General features: G+C 40.0%; 1 protein-coding gene across 1 annotated transcript; it reads left to right on the top strand.

The window, feature by feature from the left end:
• LOC140200482 (CCR4-NOT transcription complex subunit 7-like) lies at window positions 1–21,949 on the top strand. The gene is made up of 7 exons (XM_072263870.1): window positions 1–142; window positions 4,959–5,103; window positions 6,405–6,598; window positions 8,499–8,660; window positions 10,416–10,560; window positions 11,162–11,272; window positions 20,405–21,949. Exons 2-7 carry the CDS (start codon window positions 4,990–4,992, stop codon window positions 20,534–20,536), a joined length of 858 nt encoding a protein of 285 aa, XP_072119971.1. The 5' UTR covers window positions 1–142; window positions 4,959–4,989; the 3' UTR covers window positions 20,537–21,949.
• Window positions 21,950–23,963: the final 2,014 nt, after the last annotated feature.

Below are 23,963 nucleotides of genomic sequence, written 5' to 3'. Positions count from 1 at the left end.
TTGTTGCTGGGTTTAACAATTTGGTCCGGGGTGGCTCGGACATTGTCGAAATTGGGGAGATGATCAAAGGAATTTGTTGGTGGTCATTTTACGTGCTCTGAGAATCAGTGGGTTAACTGCATACAGGGTTTACGTCTAGCAGGTAAGTGAATGCGGAGGTTGCAGTGTTGCTGGAGGCTGGTTTGAGAAGCGGGAATGGTCACATTACTCCCGAAGGAGCGATCCAGACTGGCTTCGGCCCGCTTTTGCAAACATTCCCACTGGTTCCCGTGAGCAACACGGATGAGCCGACTGCACCAGCATCAAATGTACTTTACTTAACATTTTAAATAACTACGCTTATTTTGGGGCCTAACGTTGCTGATCCATATCTTCCTCTAAATGTGTTACATGTGTATGAACTTAACCTCCTAGATTGCTCGGAAAAAGAATATTGTGCGTTTTATGGAAAGACCCTGCAATATCGGTATACGTACTATGATCCATAGTGAAATTTGTTTTGTAAAATGCACAATTGGAACCAGAATAATAAATGCTGAACATGATCAAATCTGCAAGTAACTTCTTGCTTGAATTAGTTACAATTTTATATCCAGTTAAGGTCTTTTTGGCCATGCACGTGTAAGGTCATTTCTTGTATAATTTGTATCAGCTGTGGGTGCAAGGACGGCCTTTTTCATTTGCGTTAGAGGATTGGTCATTTGCCCCACTGAAGATGAGTTTGAAAATAAGGCTGGCATTTCGTGCATGAGTTATTTGCACTGGCAGAAGTGACGTCTTTTGGACGAGGTTTTAAAATCTGCATGAGATGCCAACGGGCAATTTCAAACAAGAGTGAACGGAAGAAAATGTTAATTCTGGGTGCATAGCTAATATTTTTTCAATTAACATTCGATTAGGAAGTGCTGAAACAACTGTAATGGTGTCCAGGAAAGGATAGCGAAAACACATGTACAGATTTGTACAGGAAATGTTGGGCTGTGAATCTAGTGCTGGGAATTGATGGATTTGATCGATTTTTTTTCAAATAATAAAGACCTAATGGTCAGAATGGCTGCCTCCTACGATGTAAATTTTCTACAGTTTTTCAGATTTGGTATTTATGGGAGTTCTGGCTGGTAAATTTGATTGTTACAGGGTACTGAGGAGTGTGGTAGAACAAAGGGATCTGGGAATGCAGGTTCGTACTTCGTTGAAAGTGGCATCACAGGTAGATAGATTTGGAAAGAAAGCCCTTGACACATTGGCCTTCATAAATCAAATCAAAGTATTGAGTACAAGAGATAGGATGCTATGTTGAAGTTGCATAAGACATTTGTGAGGCCTAATTTGGATATTGAGTGCAGTCTTGGTCACCTACCTGCAGGAAAGAGGTATATAAGGTTGAAAGAGTACAGAGAAAATTTATAAGGATGTTGCTGGGCCTGGAAGATCTGAGTTATAAGGAAAGATTGAATAGGTTCGGACTCTGTTCCTTGGCACATAGAAGATTCAGGGGAGTTTGATAGAGGTATACAGAATTATGAGGGTTATACATAGGGTAAATGCAAGCATGATTTTTTTCACTGAGATTGGGTGGAACTACATCAGAGGTTGTGGGTTAAGGGTGAAAATTGAAATGTTTAAGAGGGAGCATGAGGGGGACCTGGAGGTCGGTGGGAGTGTGGAGTGAGCTGCCAGTGCAACTGGTGCAGGTGAGCTCAATTTCAACGTTTAGATGGGTACATAGATGGTTGAGGTATGGAGTGCTATGATCCCAGTGCAGGTCAATGGGAGTGGGCATTTTAAATACTTTGGCATGGACTAGTTGGGCCAAGGGACCTGTTTCTGTGCTGTACTTTTCTATGACTAACAACATCCACTATCTCTCCTTTGAGGAAATAACAGGCAGCATAGACAAAGAACTGCAACAGATTTGTGAAGCAGGATTTTCCCTGAAGGAAACCATGCAGAATTTGGTCTATTTTATCATGTGCCTCCAAGTACGCTGAAACGTCATCCTCCAACATTTCCAAACCATGAGGTCAGACTAACTGGCCTGTAATTTCCTGTTTTTGCTCCCTCAAGGAGTGGAGTAACACTTTCAATTTTCCAGGGCTCAGGAATCATTCCAAAATCTAGTGATTCCTGAAGAGTCACTACCAATCTTCAGCTAACCTCTTTTAAAGCCTTTGGTTGTGGTGTACCTGATCCAGGTGACTCATCTACCTTCAGACCTTTGAGCTTCTCAAGCATCATCTCATTATTAATAGCTGCTACACTCAATTCTGCTCCGCCATGTTTATAATTTCTGGCGTACTGCTCGTATCTTGCACAGTGAAGACTGATGCAAAATACTTAAGATTGTCTGCCATTTATTTGTCCCTCACCTGCCCCCCCCCCCCAGTTGCCATCTCCCAGGGTCATATCCACTATCATCTCTCTTTAGCTCAAAGTTTAAAAGTTCAAAGTATGTATACATTATACAATCTTGATGTTTGTCACCTTGCAAGTTGCCACAAAACAAAGAGACCCCAAAGAAACTGTCAAATACCCAATGTGTAGAGAGGGGAAAACAAAACAAATGGTTCAATCGATAGAAGTCTTTCCCACTCTGTGGACCTGCTTAATGTTCCAAGTGTACTTCATTGTTTGCATGTTACTGATGTCCAGAAATTGAGAAAACTACCACATAACTCTGGAGATGTAAAGCATGGAAACAAGCCCTTCAAATCAACACATCCATGCTGACCAATCTGCCTACCTAACCTTGTCCCATTTGCCTGCATTTAGCTTGTACCCCCTCTAGCTCTCCCCTGTTCAAATGTCTCAAGTGTTGTAATTTTACCCTCTTTTACACTTTCTTCTGACATCTTGTTTCATATACCCACCATCATCTTTGTGGGAAAACATGCCCCTCTAATCCTGTTTAAATCTTCCCCTCTTATCTTAAATTTTCTGTGCTCTCTACCTGTAGGCTGCTCTATCCTGGGGAATAGAACTGTACTGTCCCTCTCTGTGGCCTCATTAATGTCCCTCTTGATTTTATATACCTCTATAATGTCACCCTTCAATACTTTGGGTAGAAAACTCTCCCAGTCTATCTTATAATTTGAGCCTTGTAGTGTCCTTGCGAACCTTTCTTGCATCCTTTCTGGTTTAATGATATTCTTGGTTTAACTAGGTGACCAGAACCACACAGAATACTCCAAGTGTGCTGTCACTTTGCAACTGTACATTCCAACTCCTGTACTCAATGCCTTGATTGACAAAGGTTGTGTTTGGTGTAATTGCCTTATCAACCTGTGTACCTGTTTCAGGGAACTATGTACTTTCTGTTTTGATCTTTTCTACAACATTCTCCAGGGCACTGTCATTTAAAGTGCAAGTGCTGCCCCGGCTTAATTTAACAAAATGCAACGCTTAACAACTACCCAAGTAAAATTTCACTTGCCATTCCTTGACCCAGTTTCCCAATTGTTCAAGATCTTTTTGTAATCTTGGATAACCCTTTCACTATCCACTTATCCAGCTGGTTTTATGTCATTTGCAAATTTACCAATTATGACAACATTCTTGTCCAAATCGTTAATATAAATGACAAACAACAGAGGGTCCAGCACTGATCCCTGCAGCACACCACTAGCCAAAGGCTTCCGGTATGAGAAAAACTCTCCACTAGATTAGATTATGAGGACACGCTGTCCTCTTTTATTGTCATTTAGTAATGCATGCATTAAGAAATGATACAATTTGTTCCTCCAGAATGATATCACAGAAACACAAGACAAACTAAGACTAAAAAAAACTGACAAAAACCACATAATTATAACATATAGTTACAACAGTGCAAAGCAATACCGTAATTTGACAAAGAACAGACCATGGGCACGGTAAAAAAAAAAGTCTCAAAGTCTTTCAAAAGTCCCATCATCTCACGCAGAGACGGTTGAAGGGAGAAACTCTCCCTGCCATGAGCTTCCAGCGCCGCAAACTTGCCGATGCAGCTTCCTGGAAGCACCCAACCACAGTCCGACTCTGAGTCTGTCCGAAACCTTCGAGCCTCCGACACCGAGCACCATCTCTGCCGAGTGCTTCGACCCTGGCCCTGGTAATAGGCAAAGCGGAGGATTTGGGGCCTTCCCCTCCGGAGATTCTCAATCACGCAGCGGCAGTGAAGCAGGCATTTCAGAAGTTTCTCCAGATGTCCCTCCGTGCTTCTCACATCTGTCTCCATCAAATCAGGATTGTGCACGGCCCCTGTTTAACAAATACGATATCAATTCAGAGCGGCCGCGCCACCATCTTCTCCTCCCCGACTCCTACTTTGTATCTAGTTAGCAAGTTCACCCTGGATCCCACGTGATCTAACCTTCCCAAGGCCTTGTAGGCAATGTTGACTACTCTGCCCTTGTCAAATATCTTGGTCATCTCTTGTGGCGGTGGGGGGGGAGGGAGGAATACTGAATCAAATTCATGCGACGTCTTTCTATGCACAAATCATAACCAAAAAATACTAGACAATGAAGATCTGAAATTGAGAAAAAGTGCTGGAAAAAGTAAGCAGCTCAGGCCACATCGGTGGTAAGAAAAATAATAAGTGTTTCATACCTGAACCCTTTCATCGAACAGAAAATGAAAGAATCCAATTAGACTAGATAGCTGAGAAGGTGGGGGAAGGTGAATGGAACAAAGGGAGTTTCTCTGATGGGTCAATTAAGCTTTTTTTGTCTGTGTAATATGCTGCTAATATTATAATGTACTATCTGCCCTACTGGGAAGAAAATCAACAGTGAGCAAAAATGACCAGTCCTGATAAAGTCAGAAAGAAATGTGGATTCACCTAAAGTTGTTTGATATTTTGCAGACTGCAATGCACACACACTTTTTTTTTCAAACAAGTTCTGTTCCTGAACATCTTAAAAATGGAATAGAAGAATCTTGTATTTAATTTAAAACTGCATATTTTTATTTTCCAGACCATATTAGCCCACTAGCAATCTATTCAGAATGCCAGAGGCAGAAGACCACAGTCAGGTAATCCGTGAGGTATGGGCAAATAACCTGGAAGAAGAAATGGGACAAATTCGTCTAATTATTCAGAAGTACAACTATATCGCCATGGCAAGTTATTTTTGAACCACGTGAAAGTGTTTTACTTTTGACGCCTGATATCTTACTGTAAATGGAGTGGGGGGAAAAACACTGAGAATGAATTGAAGAAAGTATTGCAGTTTGACATACAAGTATAAGGTAGCCTCTGATGATTCAAATGTTGGGGATATTTGGACACTATGAAAATCAGGAATTATTGTGCAAGAAAGTGGCATGAAGACATGATGCTGCTGAATGGTGTGATACATATGAATGTCCTGATGGTCTTTATTGCTGAGTCAATTTAAGGAGCAATGAAGTACAATTTGCAGGCACTGTTTTGTGTTAAAGTAATGGGGAGGGTCCTGCAAATTGATAATTAGTTAGGAAAAATGTTTGAGGATATCTTAACCTATTGAAAATATGTAATGTGGAGATTAAGCACAAATAAGAAAACTTCACTTTGAAGTCGAGAAGGAAGAATGTTTTATTGATTTTTTACATATGCAGTTTAATGCAACAACTAATAAAAAAAATTTAGTGTTTTTTTCACAACCATAAATTGACTTCACAGTCCATGAAGTGCTATTTCACCTGAAAGACGACATCACTGACTGTAAAGAACTGAATTATTTGTACAAAGTTCTGTGCTGGGGTTTAAATTGATATGATCGCTGACAGAGGCTTAACTAAAAGTATAACTACTTGGAACCGTATATTTATGTAACTGGTAGAAGAATTAAAACAGAGTTGAAGATCTCTTTATGCCTGGAGTGATGGGTCCAAAATTCATAGCATGTGGATGCTGGAATTTAAATAAAAATAGAAATTACTGGAACTACTGAGTAGGTTAGATTAGATTTGTTTATTAATCACACATACAGTACATCAAAACATATAGTGAACTGCATTGATGTATTAACAATCTGAGGATGTGCTGGGAGCATCCCACAAGTATTGGCAAAGTTTCATAACAGCATCTGCAGAGAATTGATTTTTCAAGTTTTTATCTTATCAGGTATTGTTAAGTGTCTGACTATCTCCAATGTTTTGTTTTTTATTGTTCAGGCATTCTCTGTACATGGTTCTCCGTTATCGCGTTGTCCATTGCTGGCTGCTTATTCCTCAGTCATCAGTTCTGCTTAAGTGCCATCAAAACATGGAGGAGTCATTTACATGAAGTGATGACTCTTTCCATTTCGACCTGTGCTATCTGACCTCCTCAGTGTTCATGACATGCTGTTTTTATTTCAGATCTCCAGCACGTGCAGTGTTTATTTTTATTTTAGTTTAGTCGATCAACAGTGCTACTTTTTGTTTTGTTTTTCTAGGATACAGAGTTTCCTGGTGTTGTGGTAAGACCTATTGGAGAATTTCGAAGCACTGTAGATTACCAATATCAGCTCCTACGATGTAATGTGGACTTGTTGAAAATCATCCAGCTAGGCCTGACATTCATGAATGAAAAAAATCAGTATCCTCCTGGAATCTCCACTTGGCAGTTCAACTTCAAATTCAACCTCACGTATGTATCATAAATTCTGCCAAATCCACTTCTTTTTTTGGCCTTTTATAATGTACTCCGCTACTACATTGACTCAGGCCTAGGGGGCCGGCATCGGGCACGATGACGGACTCTCCACTTCTCCCTCTCCCTCATCAGTGTGTTCAGTTCATCTACATTAGCCGCGCTGCTGTCTTCTAGGAGCATGTTGACCATTGTCTTGGGAGGGAGCCTAGGGTTCATCCTCCCGTGCTTGGGCTCTCATATGATGACTAGGCTGGCAAGTAGCTCGGAGTGGTGTAGACAGTGCCCTGCTAGTTGCAGTCTTCTCACCTCGATTTTAGTGGAGAGCATCGGTAGGTTGTTATAGAGCTCAACGTTCGTCATGTGCTGTTGCCAACTCACTTCAAGAGCCATCCGGAGCATTCGTGTATAGCAACCGTCTAGAGACTTCCGCATCATCTTGGTGAGTGTCCACGTCTCGCATCCGTACGTCAGAATGGACTCTATGACTGCTATGAAAATAATGTACTCCCATCTCTCATAAAAACTTAGTATTTTGCTGGTCTTAATTTTATTATTACTCTTACCTGCCTAAGATTTATGGATTGGACTGTAGTTCACTTGGGCTGTATCAGTTTTATGTTTTTATATTCTGTCTTTTTGCCTGTTCTTTCTCGTTGCCATTTGTGTGATTTTTTTTTTGCATGTTGGGGGGGTTTGATGTTCTTGTTGCCATTTGCGTGATCTATTTTCTTTTTGCATATGGGATTTTGATCTTGTTACCGTTCGTGTGATCTATTTTTTCTGTGCGTGGGGTGGAGGTTGATGGTTTTTCTTTGCAACACTTGCAACACGTTGGAGGAACTCAGCAGGTCGGGCAGCATCCGTGGAAAAGATTAGTTGACGTTTCGGGCCAGAACCCTTCGTCAGGACTGTAGGGGGAAGGGGCAGAGGCCCTACAAAGAAGGTGGGGGGAGGGTGGGAAGGAGAAGGCTGGTAGGTTCCAGGTGAAAAACCAGTAAGGGGAAAGATAAAGGGGTGGGGGAAGGGAGGCAGGGAGGTGATGGGCAGCAAAGGAGAAGAAAGAATAGGGGAAAACACAATGGGTAGTAGAAGGAGGCGGAACCATGAGGGAGGTGATAGGCAGCTGGGGGAGGGGGCAGAGTGACATACAGATAGGGGAAGGGAGGGGGAGGGAATTACTGGAAGATTTTCTTTGGTTTTTCTTTGTTTTGTGACTGTCTGGAGGAAATGAGTCTCAGAGCTGTATATTGCATACATACTTTTGGTAATAAATGTACCTTGAACCTTGACCAGCCACTTGACTATCAGTTTCCTTTTGTCCTATCCCAAAATTCTTGCAATCCCTAGATAATGATCAGAAACAATATTTCATTTCTCCCCTCCCCTTCCCTGGACAGCTGTGAATTGTAACTAATTACTGCTTTGACTGAGCTTGATAAATAAGTTACATATTTTACATGCTACATATTTGACAGTGCCATGTTGATTTATGTGATTAATAATAGACAAGCTAAACTTTGGAAATGTTGAGAGTGCCCAAGTGGACTTTGACTTGTATTTTATTTCCCTTAAAGTGATCCAGCTTTAAATCTTATTATAAAACAGGCAATTCTTGTAGGTTTTTGCAACAGTGAATTTTTCCACGCTATTGTAACCTTAAAGGGTTAGGTAAGTTTATTTTTAAAGGTAGTAGATTTTCATTGACTTTCAGGGAGAAGGAGGTAGGAGAAGGATAAGTCAGCCATGATGGAATGTGGAACAGATTCAGTGGGCTGAAGGGCCAAATTCTGCTCCTGTGTCATATGAACTTTGATGTCTATAGTTTGGTCATTGATAATTTTGTAGCTTACAATTGGAGGAAAAGAATCCTTTTAAAAAACCTTTTGTTTTGTAGGGAGGATATGTACTCTCAGGAATCAATAGATCTGCTGAGGACTTCTGGGCTCCAATTCAAAAAGCATGAAGAAGAAGGGATTGAAACCTCTTACTTCGCAGAGCTGCTCATGACGTCTGGGGTTGTCCTTTGTGATAATGTTAAGTGGCTTTCCTTTCACAGGTTAGTGCCTGCAAAGTTAATATTTGGAAATTCAGTTTAGTATTTTGGACCACCTTTAAGTAAATTCACTTCCAATTAAAGGTAAAGCTCTATTTTTGTGACAGTTAATTTACCATGTCCCTTTCCAAACAGGTCTGGTATGACAGATTTTCAATGCAGTGAATTTCCCCTGGTGTCTGAAATTAAAACGCTTTCAAAATTTGAATAGTGTTTCTTTTTTGGTAGTTTACCATATTCGGAACCAACCCAAATTACCATTCCCCAGAACTGCGTCTACTTGAATCATCAATCACTCTCAAATTGTTCTGCTTCATTATAAAAGAGAGGATCCCTCATGAAAGGAATAGTTCACATTTTCAGGAATTATACTGAGGAAGTATTCTGTAAGTGTTTTCATCCTTTTCATTTAACAAAAGATGTCAAAGCTTTTTTACAGGAGCCTTAACAAAGGAAAAAATAACTTATCTGCCCCAATATACCTTGTCATTGAAATAACAAAGATGCAAGTTTTATAGCAAAATGAAAAATGAGTAGGAGGGAATTCAAGGTTTTAAGATCCACATAACTGAAAGAACAGTCTCCATTAATGCAGCAATAAGTTATGGAAGTTAAAGAACAGAACTGAAGGACCACAGATACAAGGTTGATAGGACTGGAAGAGTTTGAAGCAATATGTTGCTTAATTGGAAGCCAGTATAGTGAGCCAGTGGATGCTAGTTCACTAAATCACTCAGAAATTGATAATTTTGCTGGGTTGATATTTACTAGAATGGTACAAGGTATGAAAGAGTTACACTTATGTAATATAATTTAATAATTGAAGAAAAGCAATAGCTGATAGATTTTTCTCATCAACTATGGATTTCTGCACCCTTTGAGGAAAGTATTGGGGAGCCAGGAAAGACAGAATCCTGGTTTAATATCACTGGCATACATTGTTAACTTTACGGCAGCAGTACAATACAAAACATGATAATAGAGAGAAAAAGAAAACTGAATTACTGTAAGTATATGTTAAATAGTTAAATAAGTAGTGCAAAAAAATAGGAAATTTTTAAAAAAGTAGTGAGATGGTGTTCATGGGTTCAATGTCCATTCAGAAATCGAATGGCAGAGGGGAAGAAGCTGATCCTGAATCATTGAGTGTGTGCCTTCAGGCTTCTGTACCTCCTTCCTGATAGTAGAAATGAGGAGAGGGCATGTCCTGGGTGGTGGAGGTCCTTAATAATGGACGCTACCTTTCTGAGGTAACTTTCTGAGTGAGTCAAAGTTCTGAGTGAACTTTGCATCGAAAATCACATTGAAAGTAAATATCACTGAGGTTTGTTTTTGAATATTTAAATTTTGAAATTTTTCAACCTGTTCTGAGGAAAATGTCTTTAAAATTTGAATCATATTCTGAACAGTGGGCACGTGGCCAAGTGGTTAAGGCATTGGACTAGCGACCTGAAGGTCGTGAGTTCGAGCCCCAGCTGAGGGAACGTGTTGTGACCTTGAGCAAGGCACTTAACCATATTGCTTTGACGACACTGGTGCCAAACTGTATGGGTCCTAATGCCCTTCCCTTGGACAACATTGGTGTCATGGAGAGGGGAGACTTGCAGCATGGGCAACTGCTGGTCTTCCATACAACCTTGCCCGGGCCTGTGCCCTGGAGGGTGAAGACTTTCCAGGCGCGGATCCACGGTCTCGCAAGACTAACGGATGCCTTTATTCTGAACATTTCATTAAGAATGAAAATTGTTTATATTGCAGTGGTTATGACTTCGGCTACTTAATTAAACTTCTAACCCACTCACGACTGCCTGAAGAAGAGCAAGAGTTCTTTGACATCCTACATTTGTTCTTTCCAGCAATCTATGATGTGAAATACCTGATGAAAAGCTGCAAAAGCCTAAAGGTACTACTTTAAAGCTGAACATAAATCACATGTTTTCTTGCTGTGCTGGTTATGAAATTAAACAATGTTAAGGGACATAATCATTAAGAGGTGTTAAATTAGCAAGTTCACTTTTAATTTTGCTGAAATTATTTCATGTAGATTCACAGAATAAGATTAGTGTTTGTATGTTTATATTTGTGAGTCGCCATTTTAACATGAGAGGAAGGATCAGAATTAGTCTCAGAGACTAGGCTTGAAAACAGTCTTACGGCACATTATCACTGACATGTAAAATTTGTTTTGCAGCAATAGCGTGATGTAAGAGATAAAAAATTACTGTAAGCTGCAAAAATAAATAGTGCAGAAGAGGAATAATGAGATTGTGTTTATGGACTATTCTGGAATTTGATGGCGGACTGGCTTTGGTATGGCCTAGTATGTAAACACCAATATCCTTAAAAGGAAGAGTCTATAAAAAGTAGTCTGCTTCCCAGTTTGCAGCAGCAGGCTGGCAAAACAATTTGTAGGTCTCTTTTCTCAGTCAGAGTGATTGAATTGCTTAAACCATTCAGTCTGAAAATTAGCAGCCAATTTTAAGAGTTAATGGATTTCTCCACAGGGCGGTCTACAAGAAGTTGCTGAACAACTTGAGTTGGAGCGAATTGGGAGACAGCATCAGGCAGGCTCAGACTCACTTCTGACAGGCATGGCTTTCTTCCGAATGAGGGAGGTATGAAAGTTACTTCTGTCATGAGAATTTTTAAAAAAATAAATTGATCATAGTGTTACTGCCCTCACAGTGCATATGTACAAAGCTATGCAAGGAGTTAAACACAAGATAATATTTGTGAAAAGTTATTGCCTTTTCAAGGGCAAATGAAGAGAGGATGGAGATGGATGTCTTTCCACCATGTGCTTCAAGTTGAAATCCAAATTAACCTGTGCTGGAAATGATATTTTAAAAAAAAACACAGCTTGCATATGGGAAATGATGTTCATTCAAAATGTATCTCTAGAGGCCACATGGTTTCTGTGGGATGTCAAACTTAATGACTGAAGCTAAAAGTCAAATGATCTAACTAAGTGTTTGACGAAAGAAAGATAGTCTCAGAGATTGGGCTTGAAAACAGTCTTACTGCACAGTCTTTAACCATTCTCACTTTGAAAATACCAGCCTTGGTGATGTTTCTGGTGGAGATCAGCAAGAAGTGCTGGGCCAGTTAACCACGAGGAGAGGGTGAGCAGATTAGCTTGCCCTCTTGTGGCATGACCAGCCAGGTTGAGACCAGTAGTTCCATTGGCTCTTTGGGGTTGATTGCCCGATATTCTGGATTTGATTATATACATAACATGGAATCCTCTTATTCATTAAATGTATAGCCAAGCACAACTTTGCTGTCAGTAGAGAATTTGATATAATCTAGTCCTTTGATTATCATCTCTGCCATCTCAACTGCTCGAATAGCAGCACCAAGTTCAAGTATGGCGAGATTTGATTTGGGAGCGAGCGTTAGCTGGCCCAGGATAAATACAACTGAACTATATCCAGTAACGTCTGTGACCTTCAGATGTGCAACAGCAGCAATGGCTTTAGCTGACGCATCACAGAATACACAGGCCTCTTTCTTTTGAGCTGTAGGTAATGGAATTGTTGTGTAGCTTCTTGGAATCTTCAAACTTTTAAGATCCTGAAGAGAAAAACACCACTGTTATAGGGAGCAGGACATCCCATCTACGTGTCCATGATCAGCTCTCTTAACCTGAAGCTTCCCTGGATACTGACAGGAGCAGCAAACCCAGGAGGGTAAAATATGCTGTTGATCGTCGATGGCATGCCGTGCCGCATGAAGGATCTTTTGGTCTCAGTGACCTGGAAAGTGAGGGTGTCAGTAACAGGGCACCACCCAAGGCCCAGACTGTGCTGCATAGTTGGGAGGTCCTGTCCAAGATCAAGATTCTGTAGACCTTTGGCCAGATCTTCAGATGGAAAACGTTGCATGACCTTATGCAGTCTGAGATTAGACTGCGCCAACATGTCTGTCATTACTTTCAGCATACTGACTGCTTCTTCTGCACTAGAAACTGATTAAAGTCCATCATCTACACAGAAATGCCTTCCTAAGTACCTCCATAATTCAGTCCCAAGTTCCTTCTCTCCCTCAGCAGCTAGCCTCTTAAGTCTATAGATCGCCACAGCTGTTGAGGCAGTTTACGCAATACATGAACTCTCATGTGGTTTTCCAGAATCCCATTGTCCAGTTGGTGGTCAGGAACCCACAAGAATCTGAGATCATCTCTCTGATCCTCTCTCACTAGGAATCTGTGGCACATTTGTTCCATGTCTGCCATCTCTGCGATGGACTTGGTTCTGAAACGCATGAGGACCCCGAGCAGGTCCCGCAAGTGAACATTGTTCCTTTGAACTCTACACTTGAATCAAAGACCGTTTGTGTTTGTGCCAGTTTCTGGGACACCGAAGTTGGGCAAATACCAGTTTTTTTTTTGTTTGGACCTGGTGGAGGCACCAACTCTGATTGTTCATGAAGAGTCTCTCCATGAACTTCTGCATAATGATCTTTCATTTCTGGTTTCCTTCTCGTATGCATCCATGGAGCATGAGTCGACTGAGGGCCTGCGCTCTTGCTTGGTAGGAGTTTTTGTGGCGAGTGAAAAGGAAGGGGAGCTACCCAATTGTTTGACTCGCCTTTGTTCATGAATCGAAGGAAGACCTCCTCTTCGAGGGAGGGTGCCGGCTTATCATCATCTGAGTAGCAGAAGACCAGCTTGCCTAAATCTGGTTAAGCAGAGGCAAGCATTTCAGGGTGCTTGGTTTGCTGACCTACAGTCTTCTCTTTCATACAGATTCCACTTTCACAGGGTCTGAAATGTTCTCCAGGACATGAGTCTTGAATGCTCTGACAGTGGGCAGATGAGCACCAACAGGGCAGACTTCACCTACTGTGACCCAGCCCAGGTCCAGTCGTTGGGCATGGGGTGCACTGTGCCGACCATTGCGCGGTTCACGTACTACGTTATGTACACGGATGGTGTCTGCCAAACAACAGGAGAATCTCAGCAGAAGTGTTAAGTGTGGGGGGGTCTTGTCGGCTATGGTCTTAAGATGTGAATGATGGCTTGTAACTTTAGGAGTTGGGATTTCAGCCCTGTTACTGGGATATGGTTACACTCAAGTGAGGGTTAGCAAGATTAAGCAGACTTTCCCTCCTATTGAATCCACAACAAATCCACTGGCTCTTTTTCTGACAACTTCTGATGGGGAAACAGAACTTTGAATACTGAATAAATATGAAGAATGTTGATTTTTTTTGCTGAAAACACATTTCTCTGATCATCTGATATCACATGTTCCTTTTTTTTTGCTGAGGATGTTGGCTGGGCATACTTTAGAACAGAATTTGCCTTGGACCCCTATCCCACATACCTCTGTGCATGAGGAGGTGGCTACATCTGATGGACGATGAGCTGGCTCCCCACTGTGCTCTGCTGGGATGTTCTGGAACCAGTCGTAGACCAAGGTGCTGGCCCTGAGTGAAGTGCTGAAGTGTGCTGGTCACTGTTGCACTCAGTGTAGTGTATGATAACTTCACAGTTCTTTTGCTTAGTGTGCTGATGAAGCACCATACTTGAAACCTATTGAGTGCTCCTTTAGAAAGTGCTCCAGTCTGCAAAGTGTTTTTTCTCTGAATCCTCTGTATTTCCTTAAGGGGTGAGGTTTCTTTTGGACAAGGAATTGTCTACCAGGGTTCATGATAGAGTTTTCTATTTCAGCTTTGCTGGTTTTTTTGGTCTTCAAAGATTCAAAGCACATTTATTGTTAAAGAATGTATAGATTATACATCTTGAGATTTGTCTGCCTACAGGCAGCCACATGCTTTTGATGGAGAATGAGGTATTGTCAGAAGTTGAAAGCAAACACCTTCTGAAAATGCAATACTAGGGTCATTTTGCATTTCTGCGTAGTGGTAGACTAATTCCACAAAGAATGAAAATGGCAGATAGGTGGCATGGTGCTCCATTTTATACTTAAACCCTCCAGTTATCCACTGTTCTTTAATGTTGTTCAGTAGTTTCTCCACTATATAAGGTTTATTCCTTTCGCTGTGTTCAAGAAACTTGGCCCTAGCAGGCAACCCTTGTTTTTCGCAGCTTGCAGTTCTGACAACAGATCTACAAACTCCTGTAGCTTCCACAGTTCTTTGTGAGGGATTTTGAAAATTATTGAGTCTGCTGAAGGGAGATACTTTGATTGCCTCTGGAGAGCCATAAGATTTGTCCATCCTCTTGCCACAGCAGTTGTAAACCCGTAGCTGGATTATTAATGTGAACTGCGTGTTTGTAGTGACTTCCTGCCAAGCCATTTGCAGAGAAGGTCTAGCTCTTCGCTAGGTTTGACATTTAGTCCTTCCATGGGATTGCAACAACTTGACTTCCAGGACTGATAACTAGCAGACTAGTTGTTGAACACTTTTAGTCCTGCTGTGACTAGGTCTCAATAAGCCAGATACCAAATCAAATCTAATGCACCTGCGGCTTCTGAATGTGACCGTCGTGGAGGCTGGTTTGGTAAATGTGTGTCCTGGGATAGATGGAAGTTCAGTCTGTCCATGTCTGTGCAGATGGGATTGGCGTCAATAGCAATTCCTGACTGAGGTGTTTGCTATGGTGGGATTGCAGAAAGGGGTGTGATGAGTCTTTGCTGTAGACAGCGACTGTGTTTTGCACCTTGGCCCCTGAGGTACACTGTTTTGTTTGCCGTGTGCGTGGATATTAGTGTATGGTTGAACAATAATTAAACTTGAACTTATCCATATATGTTTCAAGTTAATAAAAGAACAGTGGTTGGCAGTTTATCTGGGGAAAGGAAAACTCTGATCTGAAAACCTCCGCTCTCTTGTGGGTATACGCACTCATGGGGGGGGGCGGGGAACCTACAGTGTTGCTGGTGCCAAACGGCTGTTCCTTTTGATCTGTCATCTGCGTGGACGGGGGGGGGGGGGGCTGCTGCACGTGCAACAGCTTGCTCTCCGTCGTGTACTGGCTTGACTTGTGTATCACATAGACAGCTAAGACACAATATCCATGGTCGACCCCGACCGAGAGCAGGCCTCAGCTATTGGTTTAGTCTGCATTGCTCAAAGAAATACAAATTTCAGTGGACTGTTGAGACTTTATTAGAAAGAAGATCTTCTGGGAGCATTTGTACTAATTGTTGTAATTACCGTTGCCCAGTTATAAATCTTACGAGTTGAATGCCACACCATCAAAGTACACAGAAATCATGCATTTGAATGATCTCCTTAGTGGCACAATAAAAATATTTCAGTTGGATAACTCATTGACTTGATTGTGACCTCAGTAATTTAACGTGAGTTGATCAGAATCTAATCTTGTCTGCGAAATAGTCTTCGGGAATGAACCTAGTAAGACATTTGCATGATGGTGAAAGTTTATTGTTACATATTTATACCATACCGTCTAGACTTCTGTCACTACAGTTTTATTTACATTCGTAAATGCTGGTAGAAATCTTAACGAAGGAGCCTCATTTTGATCAACATACTAGATGATTATTTAACAGGCAGCGTATTGTCCTTTAACTTATGGGTTTGAAATTTTTGTTCCAGCTCAATTTGAGGTAAATTATTCACTTGATATAGCCTTGATGATCTGATGTTCTAGTCTAGGAATTTTGAACTGGACAGTTTTAGATCAAAGCAAAAAAAACTTTACAACTTTTAGCATTTTATTCGAGTCACAGAAAAATAATAAGTGCTACATTGTATATTTTCCTAACACAGATGACCAGTCTTGACTGAAATAAATCAAGATTCTTTCTAACAGTAAAAATAGTGCTACAAAATTATTCTTCCTCTACATTTGGGTTTATGGAATTTATAGCCAAAAGTACATTTTGATAATATTTAGTAAGATGCTGTGGCTGTTGTGACAGCAAAGCATGACTGATTCTCTGTTTTACTCACCACTATCTAAGACAGCTGCTGCTTCATACACCTTTGCCTCTGCTGAGGCAGTCTCGGCTTCAGGCTCTTCCTTGAGTGCACTTAATATAGCCTCCACATGTGCTCTCTCCATGTCTGTCTGAGCTTTTTCTATTTGCATCTCAACTTTTCGCTTGGCATAAGTCAGTCATTCTTGCTGCTTTAGCACTGACACAGGCTCTTGCTGCATCTATATTATGCTAAAGTGCATTTGGCAATCGATGTTGCTCGACATTGATGACATTGTCATCAGTGGCATTCAGACACTTACCCAGTTTGAGGGTGATGCCTTTGAAGACCAGTTATCTTTTCACTCTACTGCCCGCGCAGTGTGTGTGTACAAAGCTATGCAGCGAGTTAAACACCTTTTCAAAAATTACCCGGAACAGAAGCTTTCTTCAATGTTTTAAACGAGAGCTTACTCGTGAAAAGATATTGCAGCGTGAAGAGCAAATGGAGGATGGAGGTGGATGTCTTTCTATCAGGTACTTTAAATCTAATCCAAAGTAGCCTGCACAGGAAATGGTATTTTTAAAAAACTTATGTACAGGAAGTAATGTTCATACAAAATGTACTGTACCTCTAGAGACCAGAACAATACTATTAAATGTATCCATTCATTGGAGATTTAAGAGACATGTTTTTCCTGTTGTATTGTTTTTTTCTATGTTTCCAATTTCATGCCTGGAGTTCTGAGTATTGCATCAGACATACAAACCCCATTTCCAGAAAAGTTGGGATATTTTCCAAAATGCAATAAAAACAAAAATCTGTGATATGTTAATTCACGTGAACCTTTATTTAACTGACAAAAGTACAAAGAAAAGATTTTCAACAGTTTTACTGACCAACTTAATTGTATTTTGTAATCATACACAAATTTAGAATTTGATGGCTGCAACACACTCAACAAAAGTTGGGACAGAGTTAAAATAAGATTGAAAAGTGCACAGAATATTCAAGTAACACCGGTTTGGAAGGCTCCACATTAAGCAGGCTAATTGGCAGCAGGAGAGGTATCATGACTGGGTATAAAAGTAGCGTCCATCAAAGGCTCAGTCTTTGCAAGCAAGGATGGGTCGTGGCTCACCCCGTTGTGCCAAAATTCATGAGAGCATTGTTAGTCAGTGCAAAAGGAACATTTCTCAATGCGAGATTACAGAGAATTCAGGTCTTTCAACATCTACAGTACATAATATTGTGAAAAGAGAGAATTCAGAGACATCTCAGTGTGTAAAGGGCAAATTTGGAAACCACTGTTGAATGCGCGTGATCTCCGAGCCCTCAGGCGGCACTGCCTAAGAAACTGTCATGCTACTGTGACAATTATAGCCACCTGGGCTTGGGAGTACTTCGGAAAACCACTGTTTCTCAACACAGTCCGTCGCTGCATTCAGAAATGCAACTTGAAACTGTATTACGCAAGGAGGAAGCCATACATCAACTCTATGCAGAAACGCCGGCGAGTTCTCTGGGCCCGAGCTCATCTCAGATGGACCGAAAGACTGTGGAACCGTGTGCTGTGGTCAGATGAGTCCACATTTCAGCTAGTTTTCGGAAAAAACGGGCGTCGAGTTCTCCGTGCCAAAGATGAAAACGACCATCCAGATTGTTATCAGCGAAAGGTGCAAGAGCCAGCATCTGTGATGGGGGTGCATCAGTGCCCACGGCATGGATGAGTTGCATGTATGTGAAGTTACCATTGACTCTGAGGCGTATAGTAGGATTTTAGAGAGACATATGTTGCCATCAAGGCGACGTCTCTTCCTGGGACGTCCATGCGTATTTCAGCAGGACAATGCCAGACTACATTCTGCACGGGCTACAACAGCGTGGCTTTGTAGACACAGAGTGCATGTGCTTGACCGGCCTGCTGCCAGTCCAGATCTATCTCCTATTGAAAATGTATGGCGCATCATGAAGAGGAGAATCAGACAACAGAGACCACAGACTGTTGAGCAGCTGAAGTCTTATATCAAGCAAGAATGGACAAAATTTCCAATTGCAAATCTACGACAATTAGTATCCTCAGTTCCAAAACGATTAAAAAGTGTTATTAAAAGGAAAGGTGATGTAACACAATGGTAAATATGCCTCTGTCCCAACTTTTGTTGAGTGTGTTGCAGCCATCAAATTCCAAATCTGTGTATGTTTACAAAATACAATTAGGTTGGTCAGTAAAACTATTGAAAATCTTTTCTTTGTTCTTTTGTCAGTTAAATAAAGGTTCACGTGAATTAACATATGGCAGACTTTTGTTTTTATTGCATTTTGGAAAATGCAATTTCTGGAAATGGGGTTTGTAATTTTAATGATCTCCTAGATGGAGACCCAGTAAAGAAGAAAATGTTGTGCTTTGTGGCACTTTTCTCTTGCCTTATTCTTAAGTAGATTCTAGCTTCTTTGTTCCATGCATAGAAACAATAATATTACTCCGTGGAGAGCCAAAAGGATTTCATGAGCTCTGCTGTCTGTAGACAACTTTAATTTAATCTGTTACTGTGTGATGCTCGAATGGAACAACCAGCAAAGCAGTGTATCAGAATTAGTACTTTTTATGTTCTTTATGTAGTTCTGTAAAATTGCTTCTGGACAGATTGAACAGAATATAAATAAGTGAATTGACACTAGCAGATAATAATCAGCTGAGGCATGCCTATGCCTTTAGTCCTTTCTCCTGAAATTACGGAAAAATTATTTTCCTATATATAAGTCACACCTAATGGGATGCGTATATAACTCTGAACAAGTGGTTGATTTACTGCAAGAAGTGGTGATTGGTTATTATACTTGTCCACTAAAGTCATTGACCAAGTTTATTGTCACTTCAGGAAACTGTCATTCTGTTTAACCTTTGGATTTTATTGTACAGAAATACCACTGCACAGATGTCTAAAGAGCTGGGGGTTTATTAACATCATAAGTAATCAGGAAATGATTCTTGTTTGCGTTAAACCTTGTATTAGCATAGTTGAGCCTTTGGATTAAAGTGGAGTGTGCAGTGGAGTTGCCCAGAGGCTGGTAAAGAGATCATTGACTTATATACATGACTTGGAATTAAGTGCAGAGTTTCCGGATTTTCAGATGACACATAAGGTGAAGTTTTTTTTCGTGAACTATGAGGATAATAACATGAGATAGACGGCAGATGAAGTTTAATGCTGAACAATGTGAAGTTTTATATTATAATAAGGAAATGAGAAGAGGCAAAATAAACTAAAGGGCACAGTATTATAGGAACAAACATCTGGGGATTTGTGCGCAGAGTATTGAAAAATGCAAGGCAGGTTGAGAAAGAGATTAAAAAGAAACAAAATACTGAGCTTATTTATGGGGCAAAAGTAAGGAAGTCATGATGAACCTCAATATTGATTTGGCCACAACTGAAATATTCTGTCTAGTTCTAGATGGACACTTTAGAAAAGATAACAATTTTGTAGAGGGTATTTAACATTTACTGAATGAGTCCAACACAATGGAGTTTTGTTATGTAGACAAATGGGAGAAGCCATGGTTGTTCTCAATAAGGAGTACTGAAAAGGACTTCTAAAAGGGCTGTTTTAAAATTGTGAAGGATGTATGCAGAATAAAAGGGCAGAAGGGTGAAGAATCAAGGAGCACAGAACGAAGCTTTGCAAAAGAAACAAGAGTTACATGAGGAAAAACTTCTATACTTCTGGATTTGATGGGACAAATTGCCACCACCTGTTTGAGGCCATTTTGAGATATCATTCTTTTTTTAAAAATGTGATTGTTCCTGTACTGTGCCATACAGATTTTGAATTCCTGGTATTGGTGGAGGCTACAAGCCCATCCTTAATATTTGTGCTTTTATTTTTCAGTTATTTTTTGAAGACAACATCGATGATACAAAGTACTGTGGACACTTATATGGCCTTGGGTCGGGTTTTACAAACAACCATAATGGGACAGCGGGTATATCGGAAGAAGAAACCAACATCAAACAACACTGACCTTACCTGAGATATTTTACCAACTCTTTGTTTTTAACAGACGTTTTAATACAGAATGAATGTTATTCTCTTTGCACAATTTTTGGAAATATTTTGCTGAATATTTTAATAAGACTGGACATTCAAAGTATAAAACATTTATAAATGCTATCCTGCGGTCTTTTTTTAAAAATAAATTTAAGTCACAGAAGGGAAGCCAAGTTTGATGTTAATCTGCCAAGAATTAGTGGAGATATTTCAATTTTTTGCTGAAATGCTTATCTTCTGCTTTACTTCTCTTACCAACTAATTTTCATGGTGTACACCATTAACATTTGCAAAGATGGGCATTTATGAGAATTGTTTGCATATCCATGCCTAAACGCATTCATTGTCTGAGTGGTAAACTGTTATGGGTGTAAAATGGCCTCAGCACCAGAATTTTCATTGGATTAGTGTTTATCTTGCAATACAGTATTCACAAAATAATTCAGTGGCATCAAGGGTGACATTTATATGTCTTGAGAGAGAAACTGCAGACCAGTAGCAATATAGAAATCTTAAATTGTCATTGTTCTATTCAATTGGTTTAGGCAGTAAAATGCAGGAAAATCAACTGTGAATTTAATGTGATTTGGATGGTTACTGATCTTCAACACGAATTGGTTTATTTAAAATTAATTATTCCTCTTCGTATTTTTATTAGAAACCTGTTATAGATGGTAATACTGCTCAAAAGGAAAAAAGATAAGAATTTTTGTGTCAGTACTTTTTAACAAAACTGTAGTTCTTGTTTTCATCAACAAATACAAATAACACTGCAAACATGCATTATCATTCAAGCAACACACAAAAGCTGTTTATATCCTAAAGCTGAAAGTGATAAATAACACTAGTTTGAGCCCAATCTTCCATTATGACATGGATTAGATGGCAAGATATATGATCTGTTTTGTGTTAGTTAATTGCTCCATTAATATAACAAATCATAAATTGATCCATCATAAATTTACTAAATATCACAGCTTGTCATAGGTCAAAATTTAATAATGTTAATTTTACTGTGTGACAAATATATTTGCAGATTTTAATAGTTGAGCGAAGTCTCTGAAGTATTTTTAATTATAAATGCTTAATTTACTTCAGCTCATAAAATGAATCTTGTAAAATGTTATTTTAAGACTCGGTGCTTGATATGAGATTGGAGTCAATTGGTTTTGTGAACCTTCCTCCACTGATCTATTTTGTAAGAATTAACTAATTTGTAATTATTTTAATACTTCAAGCCAAGCTATCCATCTTTAAAAAAGATTCGGAACCAATGTATTTTAAATAAGTTTGTAAATTAGATATTTGTTCTTTCATGGACTTGATGTGTAAACTTGATACAGTGATATGCAAAAGTTTGGGTACCCCTGGTCAAAATTTCTGTTACTGTGAATAGCTAATTGAGTAAAAGATGACCTGATTTCCGAAAGGCATGAAGTTAAAGGTGACACATTTCTTTAATACTTTAAGCAAGATTACTTTTTTTTTTCTCCATCTTTTACAGTTTCAAAATAACAAAAAAGGAAAAGGGCCCGAAGCAAAAGTTTTGGGCACCCTGTACTTAGTAACACCCCCTTTGGCAAGTATCACAGCTTGTAAACGCTTCCTGTAGCCAGCTAAGAGTCTTTCAATTCTTGTTTGAGGATCTTCACCCATTCTTCCTTGCAAAAGGCTTTTAGTTCTGTGAGATTCTTGGGCTGTCATGCATGCACTGCTCTTTTGAAGTCTATCCACAGATTTTCAATGATGTTTAGGTCAGGGGACTGTGAGGGCCATGGCAAAATCTTCAGCTTACGCCTCTTGAGGTAGCCCATTGTGGATTTTGAGGCGTGTTTAGGTCATTATCCTGTTGTAGAAGCCATCCTCTTTTCATCTTCAGCTTTTTTACAGACAGTGTGATGTTTGCTTCCAGAATTTGCTGGTATTTAATTGAATTCATTCTTCTCTCTACCAGTGAAATGTTCCGCATGCCACTGGCTGTAACACAAGCCCAAAGCATGATTGATCCACCCTCCATGCTTAATAGTTGAAGAGATGTTCTTTTCATGAAATCCTGCACCCTTTTTTCTCCAGACATACCTTTGTCATTGCATCCAAAAAGTTCTATTTTAACTTCATCAGTCCACAGGACTTGTTTCCAAAATGCATCAGGCTTGTTTAGATGTTCCTTTGCAAACTTCTGACACTGAATTTTGTGGTGAGGACGCAGGAAAGGTTTTCTTCTGACGACTCTTCCATGAAGGTCATACTTGTGTAGGCGTCACTGCACGGCAGAACAGTGCACCACCACTCCAGAGTCTGCTAAATCTTCCTGAAGGTCCTTTGCAGTCAAACAGGGGTTTTAATTTGCCTTTCTAGCAATTCTACGAGCAGTTCTCCCGGAAAGTTTTCTTGGTCTTCCAGACCTCAACTTGACCTCCACCGTTCCTGTTCAATGCCATTTCTTAATTACATGACGAATTGAGGAAACGGCTACCTGAAAACACTTTGCTATCTTCTTATAGCCTTCTCCTGCTTTGTGGGCACCATTTATTTTAATTTTCAGAGTGCTAGGCAGCTGCTTAGAGGAGCCCATGGCTGCTGATTGTTGGGACAAGGTGTGAGGAGTCAGGGTATTTATAAAGCTTTGAAATTTGCATCACCTGGCCTTTCCTAACGATGACTGTGAACAAGCCATAGCCCTCACAAGCTAATTAAGGTCTGAGACCTTGGTAAAAGTTATCTGAGAGCTCAAATCTCTTGGTGTGCCCAAAACTTTTGCATGGTGCTCCTTTCCTTTTTTTTCACTTTAAAATTGTACAAAACAGAAATAATACACGAATCTTAAAATTTTGAAAAGAATGTTTCATCTTTAACTTTGACTTTTGGAGATCAGTTCATCTTCTACTCACTTAACTATTCACAGTAACAGAAATTTTGACCAGGGGTGCCCAAACTTTTTCATGCCACTGTATATTAATAAAAAAGAATGGTATATTACAAAAATGTTAAAATACTTTTAATTACAGTTAATTTGCGGATGTTAGTATATAAACTCATTCTGGAGGCAAAATAGAAACAGCTTAAAGTATATTAATACTACTTAAATTTTATGTTGGAGTTAAATTTTGCCATTTAATCATGCCTTCATTATTTGTTTTTTCAATATACAGCCCTTGGATTACTGCAGTTCATTGCTCCCGTCCAGGGATATGTCTGATTTTTATTTGCAGGATCTGCTGTGGATCCACCTGTGGCTGAAGTCTGGGAGTGGAGGATCATCTGTGATGGAGGCTCAAGGTTAGGAGAGAGTCAGGTTATGTGTCCCATTGCAGTGGAATAGAACCTACAATTTTCCAGAGTATTGCAAGTAGGCAGGTCATTTATCAATTATTCTTAGCAATTCCGAGATGTTTTGCTA

The sequence above is a fragment of the Mobula birostris genome, chromosome 7 (assembly GCF_030028105.1).
Source record: "Mobula birostris isolate sMobBir1 chromosome 7, sMobBir1.hap1, whole genome shotgun sequence".
NCBI lineage: Eukaryota > Metazoa > Chordata > Chondrichthyes > Myliobatiformes > Myliobatidae > Mobula > Mobula birostris.
The sequence above is the reverse complement of the archived record's forward strand: the minus strand, read 5'-3'. Positions and strand labels throughout refer to the sequence as shown.

Coding starts and splice junctions, on each gene's coding strand:
- LOC140200482 (XM_072263870.1), top strand. CDS start 4,990: ATGCCAGAGGCAGAAGACCACAGTCAGGTAATCCGTGAGGTATGGGCA. Junction 5,104..6,404: donor AGTACAACTATATCGCCATG/GCAAGTTATTTT, acceptor TTGTTTTTCTAG/GATACAGAGTTTCCTGGTGT. Junction 8,661..10,415: donor AAGTGGCTTTCCTTTCACAG/GTTAGTGCCTGC, acceptor TTTATATTGCAG/TGGTTATGACTTCGGCTACT.